This window comes from Perognathus longimembris, chromosome 10, assembly GCF_023159225.1.
Source record: "Perognathus longimembris pacificus isolate PPM17 chromosome 10, ASM2315922v1, whole genome shotgun sequence".
Taxonomy (NCBI): domain Eukaryota; kingdom Metazoa; phylum Chordata; class Mammalia; order Rodentia; family Heteromyidae; genus Perognathus; species Perognathus longimembris.
Window position 1 is genome coordinate 9,661,514 of NC_063170.1, and position 17,536 is coordinate 9,679,049.

Below are 17,536 nucleotides of genomic sequence, written 5' to 3' on the forward strand. Positions count from 1 at the left end.
TTGGCCGTGAGGAGACCCGGAAGTGCCTCGGATCGGGGTCCGCGCTTCCCGAGGAAGGAGCGCTCTTCCCTCGGAAAACCTGTCGGCGTTACGTTCCACATTGCGATCCCGGATCTGTGGCTCGGGCCGCCCTCGATGGTATCCTCGGAGGGGTAGAGGGGCTCGCGCAGAGCACCATGGGACAGTAATGGCCGCTTCCAGCCGGCGGAACTGAGCTCTTTGAGGCCTCCTGATCGGAGGGCTGCGGCGCTGGCGCCCCCCCAGCCCTGGACCGAAGGGTTCCAAGAGTTGCGCCTGGGGAGGTGAGTGTCTCTCGTTCCTTTCCGAGCCGCCCTTCGCCGGTCACGGCGGCTCCAGGCGGCCGGTGTCCGGCCCCGGCTCGGGTATGGGAAGCTTCCCTTTTCCCTGTCATCCCACCTGCTGTCCTTCCCGCGGGCATGCTGTGCCCTCCCGGCCTCCCCGGGCCCGTGCCCTGGCCGACTGGGGCGGCCTCACTGAGGTCGTGCGGCCCCGCGCCCTTCGTGAGGGCCTGCCCTCGCCGGTGGCTCCCCAGGTGGGGGCTGCGCCTTGGCGGGCTCCTCGGGTCTCTGCGTGGGGAGAGGTGGTGGACGATCGCAGTAGATAGAGGGCGAGCTCCGGGAGGGCTGGAACCTGTCCGCTTTGTTCTTTATCCCCTTCCCCAGAGCAGCGACTCGCACTGGAGGCATTTAGACAGTAATTGCGGACCGGAGAAAATCCAGGCTCCTCTCCTCTCCCTCCCACATCTCCTCTCACCACCCCGTGGCCTCTCGGCTACGGATCTTTCTCCAGAACCGAATCTGGTTCCTTGACTCTTGTGTTACAATTATCTTTTCCTGTTGCCTCTAGAAATGTTTTGACTTCTTGTTTTCCTCTAATAAAGTAAAAAGAAATATTCATCTGTTGATGCACTAAGCGTTTGCCATAGTCTATGCACTGGCCTGGAACAGTCAACAAAACAGACAAGATTCTTCTCATTTGCATGGAATGGCATTCCAGGGGCATAGTTCCTACTTCAGATGCTTGCAGACAGTCCATATAATTCTTTCTTGTCTGGATTTCCTCATGTGCTGGATGTCACCAGAATGCACCTTTCTCATTTTACTATTCTGCCAGATGACATTTTACAATTCAATTCTTGTTTTCCTCCCCCCCCATTAATATTGTTTGCAGTACACCCCGGCAGAGCTGGACATGTCAAGTAAAGCTTGGCAGAAAGGCCTGGATGCTGGAGGCTTCCTGCTCCTCAGCAGTTCATTTGTTTCACAAACTTGTTGGGACAAGCGGAATTAGCCAAGTGTTCATTCATCAGAGGGGTTTATCCCATTCAAGTAGGTGTGGGCAGTAAGGAAGAATTTGTTACAATCTGAACTCCAGAAAGTCTTGAGGTCTCTTCAATGATTTTTGGGAACATTTCTAGTTTAGTGTTTCTCATAGATATTTTTGACAAACATGATTGTCATCTTATTCATTTTTGACATTTGTGAGGAATTTTTTTTTATTAACACAACTGGTCCAAATACAGCCACTAAAGTGTGTACAATAAAGGTGATAGCCTTATATACTTACACTATTACTCTGCTGAATGTGTGGTTTAAAGGGAGGAAGAGGAAGAAACTCATTGGATAGCAACCCAGTCAGTATACAGGAGTATGGCAAATGCCATAATTACATCTATGTAACTACTTATGGCTACAGAGTGCTTTCACAAACACTTTCCGGTTTGACTTTCATAATAATTATCCTGTGGATCAGGAAGAGCAAAACTGATTTGTATTTTACATAAATTAAAATTATAGTTAGCCAAAAGTTAAATTGCTTAGTACCCATAGAAGTAGACAATATGAGCCCAGATTCCTTTCTTTTTCTTTTTTGAGCTCATATCCTTGCACTTGCCTAGCAGGTGTTCTACTACTTGAGCCACATCAGCACTTTTTTTTTTTTGCATTAGTTATTTTCATGTAGAATGTTGTATTTTTGTCCAGGGCTAGTGTCAGACTTTATCCTTCTACCCGTGGCTGGTGCCTTGTGATCTCAGGGTGTACTACCACATGTGGCTTATGGACCAAGGTGGAATCTCACTTTGTAGCGAGGCTAATCCAGAACCAGAGAGCCTCCTGAACTCTGTTTCCTGAGGAGCTGGGATTATGGGCATGACCCATTACTTCTGCCCCACTTTTAGGCAAATTTTCACTGTGAAGCACAGGCTGTTTTTAACTTGTGGTCCTCCTGAGTCATCCTCCCAAGTGCCAGAGTAGCTCAAGAGCTACTTCTAAGTTTTAAAGGTACTTTTCTTTTTGAACTTCACATTTTGTTTCCCTAATCCTCCCTTTGTAGATACCCATGTGCACCAGTATGTAGCTCCTGTGAGGTCTTTCCTTGCTTGGATGACTTGCTCTTGGATTCTAGTGTTTGATGTGTGTGTCTGTTTGAATCTTTGCTGTTTGTTGGAGTGGGAGTCGGAAGAGCTTTTGTCAGTGACTTGATGGAAAAGTCTTGACAAGAGTGGCAAAAGAAGTCCTGGTGAAAGGGAGATAAGGATTCATCATCTAAATGTACCTATAATTATAGTTATTCTGGGAAATGGCAAAGCTGAGCCTTCTCTTCTGTCGATTACCAAACGGTTTGCTTGCCTTCCAGAGGAATCCCAGATCCTGTGATGGCGGACAGCAGCGAGGATGCCTCTATCCACCGGTTAGAAGGCACCGACCTGGACTGCCAGGTTGGCGGTCTCATTTGCAAGACCAAAAGTGCCGCCAGTGAGCAGCATGTCTTCAAAGCTCCTGCTCCCCGCCCTTCCTTGCTGGGACTGGACTTGCTGGCTTCTTTGAAACGGAGGGAGAGAGAGGAAAAAGACGATGGGGAAGACAAGAAGAAGTCCAGAATCTCGTCGTACAAGGACTGGGAGGAGAGCAAGGATGAACAGAAGGAAGCTGAGGAGGAAGGTGATGAGCAGGCTGGCCGAAGTAGCCGGAAAGATAGGTAACAGCTGTTGGGTAGGCTGGCCCAAAGAGGGTAAAAAAAAATGGAGACCATTAAATAACTGGCTGCATTTATTTCTGTGTTCCTGCTGGCCACTTAGAACTGTATGGTTTTGTAAACTCTGTAATGTTGACAATAGCAAAACCTTTGCATTTTCTTCAGATTTTTGGGGACAATTCAAAGGCAATTAACAAGCAGATTGTGGACGCTAGAAATCCCTTGGGTTGTTGTTACTACCTGTAAGCCTGAGGAACCAGGAGATGTGGGAAAAGGCAGGTCACCTTTAGCCCAGCTGGATGTCTGGGGCAAATGTGTTGTCATTTGGAGGACGTTTACCAGCTGGCCTTTCTGTTTCAGGCATTACCGATCTGCCCGGGTAGAGACTCCATCCCATCCTGGGGGTGTCAGTGAAGAATTTTGGGAACGAAGTCGGCAGAGAGAGCGGGAGCGTCGGGAACATGGTGTCTATGCTTCATCTAAAGAAGAAAAAGATCGGAAGAAAGAGAAATCACGCGACAGAGACTACGACCGCAAGAGAGACAGAGGTAAGCTATTGGCCACAGTTCCTGTTGCCTGTTCACATTTGAATGAACATGCTAGCCCCTTCCCTGTTGTAGGAACTTTTATAAGGACAGTTGGGGAATTCTGGTGGCATGATGTCTGCCTGAGCAGTTCTTAACGCTGTTAGGATTTAAGAGGAGAGCTGTCACTCTCTTTGAGTGTTGGGTCCTTGTTGTATTATGAAAATTGGTGAATAAGGAATTAATGTGCAATGCATGTAAGAACCCAGAGTTTACAGTAGGGTTGATAATAGATAGAGAGGGTAGTGTGGAGAAAAGCCAGACTGACTGGCTTTGCTCAGTATTACTTATAGGCTTATAACTATTACAAAACACTATTGGCTCGGAACTATTCTCTTCTGAATTCTTACAGGAGAACATGTTACTGTAAGCTTGAGTCTTCTTAGCCAGTAGCTATTTTTTCTCTTGAAAGAATAGGCGTGTGTGAGTTTCAGGAGCCCCTGAGCAGCAGCCGAGCAGGGCAGGTTGTACCTGTGAGTGATTCTGGGGGCAGTTCCTTCCTCCAGCGTGCAGGTGGTGTGTGTGGGATGAGACACGTGGCCTTAAGCTCTGCGTGTGACTTCACAGATGAGCGGGATAGGAGTCGGCACAGCAGCAGATCGGAACGTGATGGCGGCTCAGAACGCAGCAGCAGAAGAAATGAACCTGAGAGCCCGCGACACCGGCCCAAAGGTAGATGCTGCTCTTCTCTGTGGTGCATGGTGATGGTTCAGTGTCTAAAGGGCAGAGTGAGTGGCTCTCCTCCTCAGTGGGGCGTGAGGGCAGGGAGGGGGGTGTCCAGCTCTGCCAGCACCTCGATCATCGGGCTCTGAGGTGGGTGGCTCTGAGTCAGCTCCATCCCTCCGTGTCTGTTGAGGTAGTTGCACTTCTGTTTAGGTGATGGGCCGCTCAATGTCCAGACTTCCAAGTGGCGGGAAAGAATAGAGACGTGGGGACTCCAGAAGGGTTTATTAAAGAACTATTTAAGATCTATGTGCAGAGAGAAATGGAATGCGCCTTAAAACATAGTTAAAAACACACAAAGAAAGCTGGACCTTTAAGTTCAGACATTGTTAAACGTTGTCAGAAGCACTCTATCCCTCACTCATCAGGGCAAGGGCACAGGCAGTGAAAGAGGGCGGGGGACTTGGCTGACTCAGCTGATGGCTTTGAGGCCACATCTGTGTCTCCCTGGATCTCCCTGTGGATGTCTTCCGCGGCCACAGATGCAGCCACCCCATCCAGGTCCACTTGGGAGGAGGAGGACAGCGGCTCTGGCTCCTCCCGGCGCTCTCAGTGGGAGTCACCCTCCCCAACTCCTTCCTACCGGGACTCTGAGCGGAGCCATCGGCCGTCCACACGAGATCGAGACAGGTGAGTGTGGGTGGAGCCGTTGGGATCTGGGCAGGGGAGCCACTGGCAGCTTCTCAGTGACGGCCGGACCCGCTCCCTAGATCTGTGAGGAGCAAGTACTCGGATGACACGCCTCTGCCCACCCCTTCCTACAAGTACAACGAGTGGGCTGATGACAGAAGACACCTGGGGTCTACCCCGCGCCTGTCCCGGGGCCGAGGTAAGCCTGGTGGGTGGGAGGCAGGGAAGAAGTTTGGCTCACGCGAGGTTGTGGCTTGTGCAGTTTTCTTCCAGGGGATAGGCTAGGGGGTGGTGTGGGCTGACATCCTGTCTTCTGCCTTTCAGGAAGACGAGAGGATGGTGAAGAAGGGATTTCATTTGACACAGAGGAGGAGCGGCAGCAGTGGGAGGATGACCAGAGGGTAAGGGCCGCATCTTTTGAGGGGCTGAATGACAGGAGACTGCTAAAAGGAAGTGTTAGAGCCCAGGAGCCCCGAATGGCCCTCCAGCTGGACTGGTCATTGAAGGAAGTGGGAGATGCTGCTCAGTCCAAAGTCCTGGAAGCTCCGAGTAGCCCTGGTGCATGCTGGAGCTTCTCGCCTAGTCACTGCTGTGTGGTGGTGCCACCTTGTGGTTGATCTAAGAAGTGCTCTCCTTGTGGGCTGCCGTGGAAGGGCTTTTTCATCCTAGTTGCTTTTCCCGTGTCTACTCTCTGGTTGTGTCTCATGTACAACTTGGCCTCTCGTTCTTGTTGCCTTGTCTCATGCCCTGCAGCAAGCTGACCGAGACTGGTACATGATGGACGAGGGCTACGATGAGTTCCACAACCCCTTGGCATACTCCTCGGAGGACTATGTGAGGCGGCGGGAGCAGCATCTGCATAAGCAGAAGCAGAAGCGCATTTCAGCCCAGCGTAGGCAGATCAACGAGGTGAGGCGGTGGATTCAGCGTGGAGTTGGGGCAGGGCCCATAGCAGTGGGTCTTGTCAGGTGATGACAGTACAGCTAGCCTCCAGGCAGGAGAAGGGGGTAGGTGGGGCCCTTTAGGAAGCTTTTAGCCTCTCGCTGTGCGATGGGCAGTGTGCTCCCTGAGGGACTCTATGTGGGAGCGGGTATGGCGGTGCTTGCCTCTGCTCAATGATTGCGTCTCTTTGAGTGAGGCTAGGGACAGTCACCCCTTCGTGGGTCTACCTAGAGGTTCTGACTTAGATCTAAGGTGCTGCTTTTTGGAACAAAGTACTTCAGGTGGTTGGGCTTCAGCACTCTGGCTGAGCTGTGGGGTAGAGGGGTCTGTGACCCCCCTTGGTGAGTCTCTTGGTGCAGTCTAAGTATGGCTCCCCGGATCCGCCACTAGGATAACGAGCGCTGGGAGACGAACCGCATGCTCACCAGTGGCGTGGTCCATCGGCTGGAGGTGGATGAGGATTTTGAGGAGGATAACGCGGCCAAGGTGCATCTGATGGTGCACAACCTGGTGCCTCCTTTCCTGGACGGGCGGATTGTCTTCACCAAGCAGGTGAGGCTGCTGTGTCCAGACCGGCCTGCCGGGAAGGGGGCAGACGGGAAAGGGGAAGCAGCCACGGGTTAGCTGCTCCATTATTTATGAGCACTGTTGCCAACCGGGCCCTCACTTAGGTGGGCAGTGGGGAATTTCTCTTTTTCCTCTGCCTCCTCCAGCCAGAGCCTGTGATTCCAGTCAAGGACGCCACCTCGGACCTGGCTATTATTGCACGAAAAGGAAGCCAGACGGTGCGAAAGCACAGGGAGCAAAAGGAGCGCAAAAAGGTGGGCCCTGCCTCCATCCAGTGCTGGGGCGTCAATGCAGATTCCTTACAAACCTCCCCAGATGACTCCCAAAGGAAGTTAGGGGGTGCACATGGCACAAGGACGAGCCCTGTGCCCCTCCACTCAGTCCTTAGTTGAGACAGCCACAGGCCTGGTGTCCCGGGAGTGGGCGGCGTGGGGTCGGGATGGGTGGCCTGGCATTCCCGGAGCCCCGTGGCAATGCTCTGCCTGTCAGATGCGGCCTTTTGTCCACTGAGGTTGACTTTCCATTGTCCAGTCATGTCACAGGCTAGGACAGAATTGTGTTGTCTTTTCCAGGCGCAGCACAAACACTGGGAACTGGCTGGGACCAAACTGGGGGATATAATGGGCGTCAAGAAAGAAGAAGAGCCAGATAAAGCTCTGTCAGAAGATGGGAAAGTGGACTACAGGTGGGTGATCTCCACCTCATGGCTAGCGAAGTCACTGGGAGTCTTTCGGTTTCCTGTGATCCCTTCCTCCTATCTCTACTGGCTTCAACTTTCCCCTGATATTTCACCACCAATTACCGCCATGGCTGATGAGCTTCTTCTGTGCCTGGTGGTGATATGAATGGAATGAAGCTCAGAGAGGTTAAGTAATGTTCTTGAGGTTACCTAGCTAGTGAGTGGTCTGGCTGTAGAGCCCACATTCTTGGCCACTTGGCACCGGCACCTTTCTGGATAGTCATTATGGGGAAGTATGCTTTGTTCCTTTAGTCAGATTTAGAAGGACTATTTTTTTTTTTTTTTTTTGCCAGTCCTGGGGCTTGGACTCAGGGCCTGAGCACTGTCCCTGGCTTCTTTTTGCTCAAGGCTAGCACTCTGCCACTTGAGCCACAGCACCACTTCCAGCCTTTTCTGTTTATGTGGTGCTGAGGAATCGCCCAGGGCTTCATGCATGCTAGGCAAGCAAGCACTCTACTGCTAAGCCACATTCCCAGCCCTAGAAGGACGATTTTTAACAGAGGTTCTAAAATGGGAAGGGCTGTCTCATCAGGCAGTGGCTTCTCTGTTTATAGACGTGCTAAGCAGATACAGGGGTCCTGCTTGCTGGGGTTTCTGTGTTGGGGAGCTGCCAGGTTCAACTGTCTTCATGATTCCTATCCTTCGCTCTCTTATCCCACTGAACCACCATCCGAGTTACTAATTCTCTGTCCTCTTGTGCGAGAAGTTGGTATGATTGACCGATCCTGTTCGTCTCTGGGTGGTTTACTCCCTTGGTTATCAGCTGGTGGGGGGCTGTGGGGGAGGAAGTGTTTGTGGGGGTGGGTGGTTAGTCGGTCGTGTGGACTCAGGTGGCTCTGAGCTGGAAGAGTGCCCTCACGCTGCTGGGTCTTGGGATGTGCCTGTGGGCCAGACATCGAGTACTTTGTGTCAACCCCAAGTGCGGCAGGTGAACACCGAGGAGGTGAGCTCGCAGTTCTTTACAGTAGAGCCTTCTGGACTGTGCCAAGAAGAGGGAGAAGTTCGGTGTGTGTTTTGTGCTCTGCAGCTGGGACTTTTAGGAGACCCCTTGGGTAGCTCTTGCCCACAGTGTTCCCTACAAGTTAGCGCCCCAGTGGTTGATTTCGGCTCCTGTTCTGGCCACACTGTGGAAGCAGAGAGTTTGCCCACTTGATCACCAGTCCCCTTCAGATGCTGTGTGGAGCTGCATCTCGGTGGTGGCATGGGTTACAGTCCTTAGGCTCAAGGAGACTCCAAGAGAAACAGCCTCAAGTGAGCTATCTGCGTTGATGTCTCGTCAGAGCTGTTCTCATTTGGAGTGCAGGAAGAAGGGCAGTCAGTACACACCATCAGACCCCATCAGGAGGGACCATGTGGGAAGGGATGCCTGCTGCTTAGGCTGCTGTGTTTCCTCAGGACAGAGCAGAAGTTTGCCGATCACATGAAGAAAAAGAGCGAAGCCAGCAGTGAGTTTGCAAAGAAGAAGTCAATCCTGGAGCAGAGGCAATACCTGCCCATCTTTGCCGTGCAGCAAGAGCTCCTCACTATCATTAGGTAATGTCACCCAGGCCCAGGGGTCCCCAAGGTAAAAGCTCCTGCCCTTTCTATCTTCTGTGTTTACTCGGGAACTCGGGACTTTGCTTGCTAGGCAGCCCTTCTTGCTGTTTGTTATTATTATTATTTGAGATAGGGTCTTGCTTTTTTCTTGGGACGACCTGTACCGAAATCCTTGTTACACTTCCCACCATAGCTGAGATGGCAGGCACATAATCGTGACTGGCTTTTGAGGTTGAGATGGGAGCTCGTGAACTTTTTTTTTTTTAATTTGTTTTGTTTTTTTGCCAGTCCTGGGCCTTGGACTCAGGGCCTGAGCACTGTCCCTGGCTTCTTTTTGCTCAAGGCTAGCACTCTGCCACTTGAGCCACAGCGCCACTTCTGGTTTTTGTTTTTTTTTTTTTGCCAGTCCTGGGGCTTGGACTCAGGGCCTGAGCACTGTCCCTGGCTTCTTTTTGCTCAAGGCTAGCACTCTGCCACATGAGCCACAGCGCCACTTCTGGCTTTTTTCTATATATGTGGTGCTGAGGAATCAAACCCAGAGCTTCATGTATACAAGGTGAACACTCTACCACTAGGCCACATTCCCAGCCCCTCATAAACTTTTTTTAAACTCAGGTTTTCCTGGAACTACAGTCCTCATCTCAGCCTCCTGAGTGTCTGGGATTACAGGCATGAGCTACTGCTATACTTTTTCTGTACATGGCACCTGATGTAAAAGGTGTATAATATTTTTCCTCTATTGGTTGCTCTGGGCTCCACCGCATATAATGTCATCATTTTGCTTTAGCATACCTGCGTAAGTCTGTCTGTTTCAGACGTGAGAGGTCACAGCTCCCTGCGAGGCTGTTTTCCTAGTGAAATACTCCTCTCTAAGCAGCTCTACGTGCAGAGGCTCCTTGGACTTTTCTCGTTGTCGGCCTTCTCCTCATCCTTCCTCATCCTTCTGCCTGCTCTTCCTTGTAGAGACAATAGCATTGTGATCGTGGTTGGGGAGACGGGGAGTGGCAAGACCACCCAGCTGACCCAGTACCTGCATGAAGATGGCTACACAGACTACGGGATGATCGGCTGCACCCAGCCCCGGCGGGTGGCTGCCATGTCAGTGGCCAAGAGAGTCAGTGAAGAGATGGGGGGAAACCTCGGCGAGGAGGTGAGCCAGGCAGACTTTCTGCTCCTGTGTGCTGGAGGGCGTGCTCTGCTCTGGCCTGGGTGCTAGTGTGGGCCATGCTGGCGCCGCACGGGGCCGAACATCTGAGCCATGACTCTGACCTCCAGGTGGGTTATGCCATCCGTTTTGAAGACTGCACTTCCGAAAACACCTTGATCAAATACATGACTGACGGGATCCTGCTCCGGGAGTCGCTCCGCGAGGCCGACCTCGATCACTACAGTGCCATCATTATGGACGAGGCCCACGAGCGCTCCCTCAACACGGACGTGCTCTTCGGGCTGCTCCGGGAGGTGAGGGCTGAGCGGGCAGTCCCTCTGCATCTGCTAGGCTTTGAGCCCCACTGCAGTGCCAGAAGCCTGTGGCCCAAGTTCCCCCACCGGGCTGGGCCTCCAGCCAGCCGGGGCAGCCCTGCTGTGGTAGTTGACCCTGCTCTTGCTCAGCTGACTCGGTTTTCTTGACTCTGGCTCCATCCCTCAGTCCTTAAGATGCTTAGATCCGGTATGCTGCTCTGCCAGCTCTAGCTTCTGTTGCATCGCGGGAGTTTGGGGTGGGGAGGATAATGCTGACGAGCCTGGGGGTGGAGCCAAGGGGCCCAAACCCATGGGGCCTTCTGTGTGATGTCTGCCAGGTGGTGGCTCGGCGCTCAGACCTGAAGCTCATTGTCACATCAGCCACCATGGACGCAGAGAAGTTTGCTGCCTTCTTTGGCAACGTCCCCATCTTCCACATCCCTGGTCGTACCTTCCCTGTTGACATTCTCTTCAGCAAGGTACTGAGGCCTCTGTTCTTCAGACTGACCCACCGGGCCATGGGCTTCTCCCATGAGAAGCCGGCTGGGTGGGGTGCCTAGTCAGGTGGGTGCTGTGGGGCAAGTGGGGGGTATTGTTTGCTTCTTTGGACCTGAAGTATGGCTAGGGCCCCAAAGGCATTGGGACGCCCAGACAGGCCCATCCAGCAGGGACTGGTGTGTGGCTTCCCCAAGGGGTGCCTTGCCCGTGCTGCGAACCGTCCTCCTGACCATCCCCTGCCGTCCCCTGCTGCTGTTCCAGACCCCGCAGGAGGATTACGTGGAGGCCGCAGTGAAGCAGTCCTTGCAAGTGCACCTGTCGGGGGCCCCCGGGGACATCCTTATCTTCATGCCTGGCCAGGAGGACATTGAGGTGCGTGCCTTGGTCACCCCAGGGATGAACGGAGTCCCCTCCCTATGCCAGTTTGGGGCTCAGGAGTCTCCCCCGGCATCTCCCCAATTCCTTCAGGTGACGTCAGACCAGATTGTGGAGCACCTGGAGGAGCTGGAGAACGCCCCTGCCTTGGCGGTGCTGCCCATCTACTCCCAGCTGCCTTCCGACCTGCAGGCCAAGATCTTCCAGAAGGTGCGACTCAGGGCTGTCTGTTTGAAGGGGCTCCTAGTGCACCTCCCCAAAGGAGGGCAAGCGGGATGGAAGGAACGGTGGGAGGAGGGCTCCTTCCTGCCCAGGCAGCCTCCATCTCTTGAGGCTCAGCGTTCCCCGTGTGTCTTGCTGGTCCTAGGCTCCAGACGGTGTGCGGAAGTGTATCGTTGCCACAAACATCGCTGAGACCTCGCTCACCGTCGACGGCATCATGTTCGTTATTGATTCTGGTTATTGCAAATTAAAGGTAGGGAGGGTCTTCACCCAAAGCTAGGTCAGCCCCTCAGGGGTGGGGAAATCAGGTCCTGGTCGCTGTCCTAGACAGAGCGGCACCTGGGAGTAGTGGTAGGCTAACATTTACTGAGTACTGATTGTGTCATAATGCTTGATTGATTGAATCCTCGGGTAGCTTGATGAGGTCATTTAAGCAACTCAGTAGAGATCACAAGAACTGGTGCTCTTGGGGGCATTTCTTTAGGTATTTATGACACTATTTCTTTGCCATTTGCCTCCATAGTGAAGGCATGTCCTCTGCGATCTGTAATGGGGTTTGTTCTTTCTGGGGTGCCTCCTCTTTCTCCCTCTGTCCTTACTCAGCCCTTTTCGGCTCCCTCCTAGGTCTTCAATCCCAGGATTGGCATGGATGCACTGCAGATCTACCCCATCAGCCAGGCCAATGCCAACCAGAGGTCGGGGCGAGCTGGCAGGACGGGCCCAGGTCAGTGTTTCAGGTAGGAGGCCTGTGCTGGCTAGCCTGCTTTCTGGGGCGGCGCTGGGGTGCTGAGTACGTGCTTCGTTCCCCACGGGAGCCACCGCTGGGCAGAAGGTGGAGCTTTTCTACGGCAGATCTAGAAGAATGAACCCGCCGTGGTGGATTGGTAATTGTAGCAGGCCAGTCTCAGGATGGGCCGGAACAAATGACATTGACTCTTCCTACTTTTACAACCCTTTCTCTTGTGGTCCTGGAGTTTGAACTCAGGGCCTTGGGGCTTGCTAGGCAGGTGTTCTACCCCTGAGCCATGCCTCCAGTCCTGTTTTTGCTGGTTATTTTTGAGGCCAGGTGTCTCTTCCTGCCTGTTAGGTGTGTGCCTGGGTGTGATCCGCCTGTGTTAGGCCTCCCGAGGTGGCTGGGAATGCAGGCGTATGTCAGTGTGTCCAGCTTTGTTGAGGAGAGGTCTCGTGAACCCACCTGGCCTCAAACGATGATCTGCTGAATCTCAGCTCCCAAGCAGCTAGTGATAGGTGTTGGTCGCTGGTACCTGGCCTTTTTTTTTTCTGATTTAAAAAATCATGTATTCCATATAGAAACCTAGTAAATACAGAAGGAAAACTGCTGTTGCTCCGGCCTTGGTTTCCGAGACAGGCATTTGGAGGCTCTAGCCGAAGCGTGGGAAGGACAGGGCTTTGAGCCAGCAGAAATGGGAGTGGGAGGTGGGAAGTGGAAGTCCCCTCCCCCACCCCCGTGGGAATAGTGTTGGGATTCTGTGGTGTAGTCCGGGAGGCAGCCAGGTGCATGAGTAGCCTGTAGACTACAATCCAATACTGTGCAAGCCCGCACAACCAAAGGCTTCTCCGTGGCAGGCTGTACACACAGAGCGCTTATAAAAACGAGCTCCTGACCACCACGGTGCCTGAGATCCAGAGGACCAACCTGGCCAACGTCGTGCTGCTACTCAAGTCTCTTGGGGTGCAGGACCTGCTGCAGTTCCACTTCATGGACCCGCCCCCGGAGGACAACATGCTCAACTCCATGTATCAGCTGTGGATCCTCGGGGCCCTGGACAACACAGGTACCGCAGCCGGAGCTGTGCGGGCCACGCGGGGGGGCCGGGGCTTTTCGCTTCCGTTGGAGCCCCACTGCATGTCCGGGCCTGGCCTGTGCTCTTCCAGGCGGCCTCACCTCCACCGGCCGGCTGATGGTGGAGTTTCCGCTGGACCCCGCTCTGTCCAAGATGCTCATCGTGTCCTGTGACATGGGCTGCAGCTCCGAGATCCTGCTCATCGTCTCCATGCTCTCCGTCCCCGCCATCTTCTACAGGCCTAAGGTGGGCAGGAGGGCCAGTCCTGCAACTCGAAATAGGGCTCGAGGGCGGGCTGGAGGGGGTGGGGGGAGCCTTTGTTTCTCTCTGAGATGGAAATGGAAATAGAATGGAAGGCCAGGAACCCTGAGTTCCCAAAGCTTTCGCTTGTCACGCCAGTTGGGGGAGGCAAAAAGGGCAGGCGACAGCGGTGTGTCCCTGGAAGTGTTTTGGAAATGTGGAAGAGCATCTTTGTGTCCTAGTAGGGTTGTGTCCGAGGAATGATTTCTACTTGTGTATCGTCACGAAAGCACGGCTGTGTTTGAAGGTTTGTGTGGACAGATGCGCACCCCCGGCCCTGAGCTCCCCCTTGCGAGGGTGAAGGTCCTTTTTCCCTTCCTAGGGCCGAGAGGAGGAGAGCGATCAAATACGGGAGAAGTTTGCTGTCCCCGAGAGCGATCACTTGACCTACCTGAACGTCTACCTGCAGTGGAAGAATAATAATTACTCTACCATCTGGTGCAACGACCATTTCATCCATGCCAAGGCCATGCGGAAGGTAGGGGCAGAGTTCAGAGGAGCAGGCCCTGGAGGAGGGGCGGGGGCTGGGGCAGGGGACTCCACCGGGCTTGCCTGTGTCCTGCTCTAGGTCCGGGAGGTCCGGGCCCAGCTCAAAGACATCATGGTGCAGCAGCGGATGAGCCTGGCCTCGTGTGGCACTGACTGGGACATCGTCAGGAAGTGTATCTGTGCCGCCTATTTCCACCAGGCAGCCAAGCTCAAGGTGAGCCGGGAAGCCCCTTCTGTGGCACCCACGTGAGGGCACGGACCTTCCTCCGGTGGTCCCCCGAGACGGGATTAGGGGACGAGCCCGTGGCCCCGTAGGCAGCATGTTTGAGGTTGTCCTTCTTCCTTAGGGAATCGGGGAGTATGTGAACATCCGCACGGGGATGCCCTGCCACTTGCACCCCACCAGCTCCCTCTTTGGAATGGGTTACACCCCGGACTACATAGTGTACCACGAGTTGGTCATGACCACCAAGGTGAGTCTTCTGTAAGGTGCTCTCCCCCCCCCCCCCACCTTTGCCGGCCTCGCAGGGCGAGGTGGAGGCCCTTGGCATATGGTTCCCGATGGTCACGTGGTTCCCGACTGCGGGACCGCGCTGGGCGGCTGGCGCCCCCCCCACCCCGGTGACCTCCGCTCGCTGCCCTCTGCCCGCAGGAGTACATGCAGTGCGTGACCGCGGTGGACGGAGAGTGGCTGGCAGAGCTGGGCCCCATGTTCTACAGCGTGAAGCAGGCAGGCAAATCACGGCAGGTGAGGTCCACTTCCCTCGCCACACACAGAAGCCGGGGCTGGCCGTCCCGTCTCATGCCCCCCGCCATCTCACCACCCCAGGGGCTTCAGAACAAAAGCCGTCACAAGCTGCTGCTTCAAATACTCGTGCAAGTAGCAGAAATACTGTAAAATTTGCCACCTTAAATTTATCTCCTCAAATACTGTAAAATTTGCCACCTTAAATTTATCTCCTCATCTTTGTAATTGCCAAATTTCTATCAGTCTTATTTTGATTGTTCTTATTCCATTACACAAGCATCTTTTTTTCCCCCCTATACCATTGTAAAGCTTTATCTCAGGTACCATGTTATTTTATCTGGAAATATTTGGTGTGTATGTGTGTTGGTAAAGTGTGACTTTTATGTGATTGTCACTCCTAACAATTCATCTTTTGTGTTACCTGAGTCTCTAAGCCTTGCTCAGCTTTCCTCATTTGTCTCAGAGATAACCTCAGTTTCCTTCTATTGAGAGCCAGGCACTGCAGTTGGCTGTGTGTTCATGCGCTCCTCCTAGACAGGCTCTGCCCCTCCCTTTCCTTCGTGACCTCCATCTGTGGGGGCAATTATCCTTCGTCCTGTAGAATAGTCCGGAGTATGTGTTCAGCCAGTTGCTTCCTCCTGGAGGTGTTCACCAGGGGCCTCTGTGTGGCCAACTCTTTGTATCTTGGTTAATGTAAAGGCTCAGGTGTGGTTTGTGTGTGGCGCTGTGAACTTCCATTTAGCCATTGTCAGAGGCTCTGGGAGGCTTGGTGGCTCCGCTTTAGGTGTTGCTGACATTGAGTTGTAGTCCTGGTGGTATCAGCCTGGCCTTCTGAGTTTTCTGTTACTGCATCCCCTTAAGGATCTGGTGTCCACTGATGACCATCAAACACTCCTGTCCATTAGTGTCACTAAGCCTGCTCAGGACGCTGAGATCTGAGGAGCGTGGTTTAAAGCCAGTCCAGGCAGGAGTCTGTGAGACTCTTCTCTCCAACGAACCACTCAAAAACTGTGGCTCAAAGTGGTAGAAGGGTAGCCTTGAGTGTGAAAGCTCAGGGACAGCACCCAGGCCCAGAATTCGAGCCCCGCAACTGACAAAAGAGAAAAACAACAACAAAGGTCTAAGTTGCAGAAGGGAGGGCGGCCTTGGTGCTGGGGCAGGGAGCCAAGCATGGACCTGGGTCCAGACATGGCCTCTTCACCCGACCCTGTTCTCCAGGAGAATCGCCGTCGAGCCAAGGAGGAAGCGTCCGCCATGGAGGAGGAGATGGCCCTGGCTGAGGAGCAGCTGCGAGCCCGGCGGCAGGAGCAGGAGAAGCGCAGCCCCCTGGGCAGCGTCCGGTGAGCCGCGGCGGGGACCTGGCTGGGATGGAGATGCCCCCAGAGGCTGTCGGGCCTGGCCGCCGTGGCCACGCAGCCCTCTTCCTTCCCTGGGGTCGGGCTGAGAGCACACGGCTCAGAACTCGCAGCGCTGATCACACTGGGCGTCTTTCTGGCCAGCACCATCTTAGCCAGGGTTCAGCAGGGACTGAGTGTGCTCTGAGGGCTCCCATCACGCGGGTCCTCCCTCCCAGGCCTGCTGAGGCGGCTGAAGCACCGTCTGCAGCTCCCTCGGGGGCCTGAGAGTTGTGTACAAATCTTTAAGCCAGGTGAGGCGGCTCATGCCTGTTAGCCCTAACTACTCAGAAGACAGATGTGAAGATGGTGGTTCAAAGCCAGCCCGGCAGAAAAGGCCGTGAGATTCTTACCTGCAGTTCACTAGCCAGAGGCTGGCAGTAGAGGTGTGGCTCAAGTGGTAGAGTGCCATCCCTGAGCAAAAAGCAAGTGAGAGTGCAAGGCACGAAAAACCCAATCCATCTGAACATTCCCCCAGAGATACCTGAATGATGCCTTCCTTTATACCCCGCCGACAACGCAGGCACGCCCGGGGCAGCCGCCACGAGCCCGTTAGCAACGGCGAGCAGCAGGCTTAGTCCTGACGTGGCGGGCCCTGCTGTGTTCCTCACTCTGCCTTTCTGTGTCCCCAGCTCCACGAAGATTTACACTCCAGGTCGGAAGGAGCAGGGAGAGCCCATGACGCCCCGCCGCACGCCAGCCCGCTTCGGGCTATGAGCGGAGGGCGGCACCAGGGACCGGTCCTGAGCCCTCTGGCCCAGCCCCTGGGTGCTGTGGACTCCATCTGTGCCCAGCACGGCTCCAGGAGCCGTTTCGCCAGGCCAGGCTCCACCTCCGAGGCCGGAGGAGCCGGCAGTGCGGGAGCCTGGCAGGGGCAGGCCGAGGAGCAGCTGCAGAGCCGCCCCTGCCGCGAGCGGTGGCCGGAGCCGCCACGCCACGCCACGCCACGCCACGCCACGCCGCGCCGCGCCGCCTGCCTGGGACGCTTGCTGGGGAAGCGTCTTGGCTGTGACTGTCTTTTTTATCCTTGTGTAAAGCGCCAAGATAGACTTAGAGGCAATTGTAATTTGATTATGATTCAAGATTTGCAAATAAATTTATTATTTGTAAAATGTGATTGCATTTCTGATTTCTGTTTTCTTTACCAGCCTACAGTAAAGTAGGAGGGACAGAGCGCCTGTCCTGACTAGTTCTAATAAATGGAATTATTTTTATAATTTCCTTTCCAGATTGTTCATTGTCATTGTATATAGAAGCTCAGTTGATTTCTGTGTTGCCTTTTATCGTGTGACTTTGCTGAATCTTTGTTTTCTATAACTAAGATTTATGAGCAGAGATAATTTTACTTCTTCCATTCTGATTTGGATGCCTTTTGTTTTTCCTGCATAATTGTCCTGGCTAGAACGTCTAGTGCTGTGTTGAAAAGAAATGGCAAAAGTGGGCTTTTTGCCTAGTTCCTGTTCTTACAGGAAGGCTTTTGGTCTTTTATCATTCAGTATGAAGCTGTGGTCAGTTGTGGACTTGAA

At 53.7% G+C, this 17,536-nt stretch overlaps 1 protein-coding gene across 2 annotated transcripts; it reads left to right on the forward strand.

Annotated features, from left to right (window-relative positions):
• The first annotated feature begins 56 nt into the window (after window positions 1–56).
• Window positions 57–17,127, forward strand: Dhx38 (DEAH-box helicase 38). Of its 2 annotated transcripts, XM_048355173.1 has the most exons (28): window positions 57–302; window positions 1,192–1,311; window positions 2,659–3,000; window positions 3,358–3,545; window positions 4,149–4,253; window positions 4,787–4,934; window positions 5,015–5,133; window positions 5,259–5,335; window positions 5,688–5,843; window positions 6,267–6,428; window positions 6,590–6,697; window positions 7,016–7,128; window positions 8,578–8,715; window positions 9,682–9,868; window positions 9,994–10,179; window positions 10,518–10,658; window positions 10,939–11,049; window positions 11,146–11,262; window positions 11,420–11,527; window positions 11,899–12,011; window positions 12,862–13,070; window positions 13,171–13,325; window positions 13,702–13,857; window positions 13,948–14,082; window positions 14,216–14,341; window positions 14,521–14,616; window positions 15,835–15,956; window positions 16,643–17,127. In XM_048355173.1, the coding sequence occupies exons 2-28, from the start codon at window positions 1,244–1,246 to the stop codon at window positions 16,725–16,727; spliced, it is 3,771 nt and encodes a 1,256-aa protein (XP_048211130.1). In that variant the 5' UTR covers window positions 57–302; window positions 1,192–1,243; the 3' UTR covers window positions 16,728–17,127. The 2 variants fall into 2 exon arrangements, with proteins under 2 accessions (XP_048211130.1, XP_048211131.1); XM_048355174.1 differs by lacking the exon at window positions 1,192–1,311.
• The last annotated feature ends 409 nt before the right edge of the window (window positions 17,128–17,536 follow it).

Excerpts from the sequence above, each read along its gene's own strand:
- Dhx38 (XM_048355173.1), top strand. The coding sequence starts at position 1,244 with ATGCTGGAGGCTTCCTGCTCCTCAGCAGTTCATTTGTTTCACAAACTT. Across the intron at positions 10,180-10,517 it reads TCTTCGGGCTGCTCCGGGAG|GTGGTGGCTCGGCGCTCAGA; the intron begins GTGAGGGCTGAG and ends GATGTCTGCCAG. Across the intron at positions 13,326-13,701 it reads CCATCTTCTACAGGCCTAAG|GGCCGAGAGGAGGAGAGCGA; the intron begins GTGGGCAGGAGG and ends TTCCCTTCCTAG.